This window comes from Borostomias antarcticus (genome assembly GCF_949987555.1).
Source record: "Borostomias antarcticus genome assembly, chromosome: 20".
In the NCBI taxonomy this organism is placed as follows: domain Eukaryota; kingdom Metazoa; phylum Chordata; class Actinopteri; order Stomiiformes; family Stomiidae; genus Borostomias; species Borostomias antarcticus.
In genome coordinates this window covers 2,213,130-2,220,629 of record NC_140253.1, presented here as the reverse complement: position 1 = coordinate 2,220,629, position 7,500 = coordinate 2,213,130, and the positions used below count along the sequence as shown (strand labels likewise).

At 47.6% G+C, this 7,500-nt stretch overlaps 1 protein-coding gene across 1 annotated transcript in view; it reads right to left on the bottom strand.

Moving 5' to 3' along the window:
* Positions 1-4,055: 4,055 nt before the first annotated feature.
* Positions 4,056-7,500, bottom strand: part of cplx2a (complexin 2a) — a gene marked incomplete at both ends in the record, with an annotated part of 5,021 nt that continues 1,576 nt past the window's right edge. The window contains 2 exons of the mRNA XM_084454432.1: positions 4,056-4,250; positions 6,566-6,744. Of these exons, the coding sequence (XP_084310558.1) occupies positions 4,056-4,250; positions 6,566-6,744 (374 nt within the window). The remainder of the gene's footprint in view (positions 4,251-6,565; positions 6,745-7,500) is intronic.

The window sequence follows — 7,500 nt, the reverse complement described above, 5'->3', positions numbered from 1 at the left end:
AGCAAGATGACCCCTCTAGGTATAAGCAGGATGGCTGCTCTGACTAACTGCGTTATGCCTTCCCGGTCGTTCTAGATCTAGTGTCCAGGGTAGTAAGGGCTAGGGGTTGGTCTAAGGGGAGCCTGTAAGGTGTGGGAGTCCAGGGGCTTCAGGCAAGCTCCGTCTGTCTGACACAGAACTACGGCAAATCACTTTCTCTCCCTTCTGATTTTCTACTGATGCTGGTGGTGGGGTAGGTTGGTCCAGCGTCCTCCTCAGTCATACATGATAATAAACAGCACCGGTCCTAAGAACAGTTCATACAAAGCTTCGTTTGCCACGGTGGGGGGGCGGGGGGAGGGGGGGGGGGGGGGGGGGGGGCTCCACCTGGCACTTTCACCCCGTTAAAAGCGATCGGGTCCGCGCTCCATCTGAGGTTCCTCAAGTTCCCCACCGTGACGTCAGAGGGCCCGCTACTACTATACCTGGTCGCTTTGCACGATCAGCTCCACTATACAGGATATATTTATTTGTTGTTGTGTTGTTGTTATTTGTTTTTGTTTGTTTGTGTTTGTTATACTGTACCAGTCCCCTCAAGGGGAAATTGGTCTTCTGCTCTTCTGTCTCAGCCGTTGGTTGAGTCAAGTACAGGGTCAGCCAGCGTCACCGGCAACCCTGGATGCTATGAGCTATTGGTTGGGGTTGAGTGCCTTGCTCAAGGGCCCAACAGTGGGCACCGGTTGAGATCTCACCTCGTCAGGTCTGGTCTGATGCTCTGACCACTAACCTTGACGTTTGTTGCTTGAGAATGAAACAGTTGTACTAAGTGATGTAGTCTTCCCCCGACATATTGTGATTGTCCTACCGCCTACGGTACAACGACGTCCTAACGTTGGTTAAGATGTTAGGACCTGCGTACGACTTAACCTGACCTGCCTGAGACCAAGGTTCCTAGTGGTACAGCACGGACAGACTGATTGCTGGTATTATTATTGGCTGTGTGCTGGCACTGTTTTGGAAACACTGTAATTTGGAGGTAGAAGCTACTAGCTTCCAGACCTGGAAATACAAAATAATATTTGAAATCCTTTCAATTACTTTTAGCGTTTGCTCTAGCCTACCTGGCGGTCAGATGGGCGGGGCTTGCATTTTCTTTTTTCGGGGGGGAACAGCTCATTGGTTCCATTGTACCAGACAGGAGCAATAGAGCACAGATAAAGTAATTGAAATGATTGTAGTATTTTAAACCAGGTCTGCTAGCGTCGGTGTGCGGGAGGCTACACCCGAGGGGTACTACTTTAAGCTGATATCTTGTGTAGTAGTGTAATGAATTATTGGGCAGTATCCCCTAACCTGATAGACGGTGTTGGATGACTACTGTAGTTTTGTTTGTGCACAGTGACAAGGTTTTCTGCGCTCTTTAGGTTTTCCGTTAAACTGGTACTTGAGGTCTTCAGAATGTGAGACACAAGACTAGGTGATAGTAGACCGATCCAGGACGATTCTGCAAGGGACTAGGACTCCAGACACTGACTAGAAAAGGGTGGCTTCCGTTTTCAACAGCTAATGATGTCTGGACTGTGTTCTGGCACACCTGATCATCTTAACAAGGTGTGAATGAGTGGCTACTTACTAGAACTAGGTGTGTTGGGTTCGGGCCTCAGTGAAAACCTTCAGGACTGTAAGCTCTCTGGGAGGAGGCTTGGACACCCTGATTTCAACACGCTGATTAAGAATGGGACAGTTTCAGATTTCAACAGCCAAATATGAACATTATTAGCTTTTGTGTATTGTGTTCTCTCCACAAAATCGGTGGTCCTGTGTATGCTTGGGTATTGTTTTTGTTAGATAGTTCACATTATTGATTTTGTTTATGGATAAATCAAGTTTGAAATCGCCTGTGGTGTATTGTCTTTCTTTGATAATCTCTATGGGCATACGGTAACATCGACAATTCACAGACTTAGTTCAGTTTGCTGTTAGGACATCCGGTAGATTGGTTGGGAAGTACTAAGGTCCTTACTCTGCCCCTGCAAACCACAGGCAATACTGACCTCTGGTGGACAGTTGGAGGAATTATGCCAATTACACCAAGCAAGCAGCTAGCCAGCCAGCTAGCCATCCAGTCAACCAGCCAGCCGGTCAACCAGCCAGCCAACCAATCAGCCAGCCAGCTACCAGTCAACCAGCCAGCTAGCCAACCAGTGAGCCAGTCAGACAACCAGTCAAGGGGGACAGTTCCAGACTGCATGCTACCAGGCTCCAATGAAGGTACAGAAGGCTCAGATATATATCACAAACCATACATTATACTATACCACACTACACTGTCTGTACAGATAAAGGGTGTAGTAGGTGGAGTGTAAGTGAAATCATCATAATATATAAAGTCATGTCAGATGACTGCAGGTAATATAAGGGTTTTCTGGAGTAGACTGGAGTCTGGAATATATCACTGTGATGAACAACACGCTGTGTTCTTTCTCCTGCACACTCTCTCTCACCCCATTTCTCTCTCTCTCTCTCTCTCACCCCATTTCTCTCTCTCTCTCTCTCTCTCTCTCTCTCTCAAAACACATATTTCTGAAGCAGACTCATCCATCAACTATAAAAAGATGGAAAAAAGATCAGAAACGCATTCTTGTCGGTGAACAAGTTATGTATTTATTTGATTTTTCAAGCAGAACATACAAGATGGTCCTTTATTGCTTATGTCAGCATTCCATTCTGATAAACCAACACAACATTCTCACAACTAACCAAACAGTCGATGAGTTACAGAATTATCAAGCATAGTAATCTCTTCTTAAATGTATTTTTAATGTATAATTATTTTAAACAATTTATTTTTTGCTAAGCTAGCAAATCATTGGCCAAAATGACAGTATTTTGCAGTCCAGGAAGTGGAAAAAGAAATGGATATAATTTCTCTCTCTCTCACGCTGTTTTCAGAAGATGGAAAATCTAGCCCTCAGGTCAATACTGTTGTTGTTTTTTTATGATTATAGCTTAAAAATAAAAATGTATTTTGTACTTCAGTTAATCCAGATAAGTGTTACAGTTGAATATTCCGGTTTATTGACAAGCATGAAGGTGAATTCTTTTAATCCGTACACTGCTGTCACACAGCCTCCATCATACCCTTACCCCAGTCTGTAAATGGATTTCCTGAATGCATACAACAATGTTTTTTCATCATCATCATTATGATATGATCATACCCATGATAGTAGAACCACATTCAAAATCAGAATTATTGCCTTATAATTTTTGCGTGATTTAGGAGAGGAAAGGGATTATTGTACATATTCACAACTGACAGGACTCGACAAGTAGCATGCACAGACATAAGAAGGTACACAGAATCTGAATATAAAATTTTGTTTTTAGACCTACATCATGGTGGTTTGGTGACATATATGGTAGAACATGGGCTCTGACATTTGTTTTTTGTGGTGTGTGTGTGTGTGTGTGTGTGTGGGTGTGGGTGTGTGTGTGTATGTATGTGTGTGCGTGTGTGTGCGTGTGTGTGTGTGTAGACTACACATAGTACATGTGTGTGCAAAACATTTTCACATAAATCTCATAGACAAAGGAAACGACAAGGAAAACAGTAGCCTTATTGTAATGAATATGAGAACTCCCTCAAATATCCTTGGAGAGATAAAATATGGCTTATCAAGTTATTCTTCTCAGGTATTGTTAATAGACAGACGACACGATTAAATGATTATTTATTCTTGTTTTTCTCATTTTTCTTCCCCTCCTCCCCCACCTCTAAGATATTTACAAATCCAAAGTTGTGAAGCTTAGGTGGGTGAGTGGATTTAAGGTGGTGGAGGTTATTTTTCAAGGGGGTGCTAAACTTTTCTCTGCCTCAATGCAGAGGGACAAAAACGTAATCTAAAACTTCTCGACTAGAAGGAATAAACGATCTAGCGTCGCCGCACCACCGTTAGCGCCCCTATGAGCGCCAGGCTACCTTAGCATTAGCCTAGCCTAGCCTAGCCCAACGTTAGCCTAGTCTAGCCTAGCCAAACATTAGCCTAGCTTAGCCTAGCATTAGCGTAGCCTGGCTACTTCTTTAGCATGTCCTGGAGGGGCCCTGGGAGGTATTTCATGACTGTGTCCATGATGCTCTCCTCTTCCTCCTCATCGTCTCCGCAGCCGGCGGGCACGGCCTTCTTGGGGCGGGTCAAGCTGCCCTCAGTCGCCTCCTCCATGGCGGCCGCGGCTTCGGCCTCCGCCACCTCGCGTTTCTTGATGCCGTACTGGAGAAAAGACATGAAATCATGTTAAAGATGCTAATGTCATGGATAACATATTATTATATATCATGTTAAAACAACAGAAGGGGTAGGGGCCTTCCAGACAAAACATATTAACTTGTTAGACATACTGTACTTATGTCTTGCAAAACATACTAATGGCACATACTAACAGAAAACAAGAGGGACATACATGTTTTGGAGGGAAACATACAAATACCCCAAAATCCAAAGTTAGTGACAGGGATTTATTACAGCCAATCAGAGGGCAAGTTGATTATCCTTGTCCAATTCCCTCTGATCTACACTTACCTATTCTCGCACATATCCGCCTTTAGAACTGTATCACACGCTGAAATATTAGTGACCCGTGTGTCCACAGACAATCTTGCATCGATCGTTTGACTAAACTTTGCAGCCCTGCTCTTATCTCATGAGGTAGTCTGGTTTTTGGGATTGATTTAGGGCTGCGCTTGGTGTTTTAGAGGCCAAACCATGATGCCGTGCTTTCTAGAAGCAGCCGGTTACCGAATGGCCTATGTGAGTCAGACTTCCAACTAATCTCTCCTAATTAATTTATCTCTGTGTAATTTATTTATCCCACGTCTGCATTTCTCTCTCGTCCCTTGTCCCCCCCCCCACCCCTCTCTCTCTCTCTCTCTCTCTCTATTTCTCTGTTTTTCTCTCTGTCTCTCTCCCTCTCTCTCAACCCGTGAGGAGATGGCGTTGACATATTCCTGCACAGGTGTTCACAAATGCCTGGCGTTTTTGTTTTGTTGTATTTCTCTTTTGAAAAGCAGGAGACTGACTGGAGAACAGGCGGAGACATGGTGGTCGTTGGTGAGGGGTGATTCTGAGGGGACAGAAAGGGAGAGGGGAGCAGAGGGAGGGGAGGTGGAGGTGGAAGGAGAGGGAGAGATGGACGGAGAGAGGGGGGGGGGTAGAGATGGAAGGAGGGAGAGGTAGAAGGAGATGGGAGGAGAGAGAGGGAGAGAGAGAGATGGAAGGAGAGGGAGGGGAGGTGGAGATTGGAGGAGAGGGAGGGGAGGTGGAGATTGGAGGAGAGGGAGAGAGAGAGATGGAAGGAGAGGGAGGGGAGTTGGAGATCGGAGGAGAGGGAGAGAGAGAGATGGAAGGAGAGGGAGGGGAGGTGGAGATCGGAGGAGAGGGAGAGAGAGAGATGGAAGGAGAGGGAGGGGAGGTGGAGATCGGAGGAGAGGGAGAGAGAGAGATGGAAGGAGAGGGAGGGGAGGGGAGGCGGAGATTGGAGGAGAGGGAGAGAGAGAGACAGAAGAAGAGGGAGGCCAGGTAGAGATTGGAGGAGACGGAGAGAGAGGTGGAATGAGAGTGAGGGGGGATGAGGAGGGATGAAAGGAGGTCTGGGAATCGTATCGCTAATAGGTCTTTCGATACCTCTGACATACCTCCGCCCCCCCCCCCCCCCGTTTCTTCTTCCTGAAAAAGAAGAAAAAAAAACATCCCTCCTCCTAATGATTCCAACTAAGAGGATTTTATTTGGAGACTGGATTCGGTCCGGATCTTAGCATTCCGTTTCCTCAGAGCCGTGTTTCAGTCACGGAGAGCAGGAGATGAAGGAGGGCGATGATTCTTTTTCCCTGAGAATTCAAACGGGAGCTGTATTCCCCAGCTGGCTCGCTCACTGTCTACACAAAGTGCTGGTTACATAGCAACCACCACTCAGCTACCGTGGCAACCGAGCTCCAGCCCCTGTGTCACGTACGTGCTGTACCTGAGGGGCACAGTCCGCCGCGGTGCACCCTGGGTAACGTAGTGCCTCCGTTGACCCGATACGAGTGCAGCGCACTCGGGTTCAACTGTTATGTTCGGTTGTTTCATGCGCCCTAGAGCGATGCGTATAAATAAATAAATAAATAACGCCTGTTGGAAATAAATCCATCCACACAAAACATGAAAGGCAAGGGAGAGTTGATTTTGTTGTGCGGAAGCCAGTAGACTGTATCTCTGAAGCTTGTGGTCCTATTAGTACTGGCGCAGCAGAGATGAGCAGCCAGGGGAATCCAGCTAGAGAATTCTTGTTCATACCGGTGTGACAGCTAGTAAAGAGCAGAAATGCGCCAAAACTGTGTTGAAGGGTTTAAGATCGCTGGTTTTCTCTTAACGGCTTGACTGAAGAATGGCCAGTGATCCATTAACTGTCGTATAAATGGCGCTTTGTTCCTAATTAAGGAGAAATCGGTGATAACATTTGAGGCCACACGTCCCCTTTTCCTAGATGTTGTTTTATATATCTGTTGTGTGTGTGTTTGTTTGTTTGTTTGTTTGTGTTGTTGGTGTACCTTGTCTCTGATGCCTTGTCTCATGGTCTCCCTCTCGGCCTCCATCTTGGCGTACTTGGCCTTCCTCTCCTCCTCCTGCTGCTTCAGCGCCTCCTGCCGTTCCTCCTCCTTCTTCTCGGCGTCGGGGTCTGCCTCCTTCTCCTCCCCACCCAGCATCTTCCCCACGTCAGGGGGGCCCCCTGCAGGGGGGGGGGGGGGGGAGAGGGAGAAAGATAGATGAATAAGGGTGCGAGAGAGATGTATACGTGAGGGAGGGAGAAAGAGAGAGAAAGAGATGTATGGGGGAGAGAGAGATGTATGGATGAGAGCGGGAGAGGGAGAAAGCGAGAGATGAATAGATGGGAGACAGAGAGAGACGTATGGATGAGAAAGAGAGAGAGGGGGGGAGAGAGAGAGAGAGGGAGAGAGATAATGTCAGAGACAGACTCCCGGTTTCAGCCCCCAGCAGAGAGGCAGATGGACAGCTGTCAGAACTCAGCGGGGGGGAGGAGCCTGGTTCATACTGTACTTTAAACATGCACTGAGAAAACGTTCTGCACGACAAGGACACACAGAACCGCCCCCCGGGGGGCGCTAGCGCTAGCGTGTCTCGCGCAAGGTTATCCTGTCACGCGGAAACTGCTCCCCAACGACCGCAGAGCGACGGCACAGGAACGCTGACGGAACATGACAGAGCAAACATGTCGGGGGGGAGCGGTCCAATCTCAGTCCAATTAGCCAGGCGGTTAGGGTGTGATGGATCGGTCGTGGAACTCAGCCCTCTGACCGCCCGACCGCCCACTCAGTGAGAGAGGGGGGAGAGGGGGAGGAGGGAAGAGAAGCGATACGACAGTATGAGGGATGGTCTAGCTATGCCCTCTGACTCTGTGCTTAGAGAGAGAGGGGGAGGGAGGCGAGGGAGATGGAGGAGAGAGGAGAGAGAAAAAGGGAGAGAG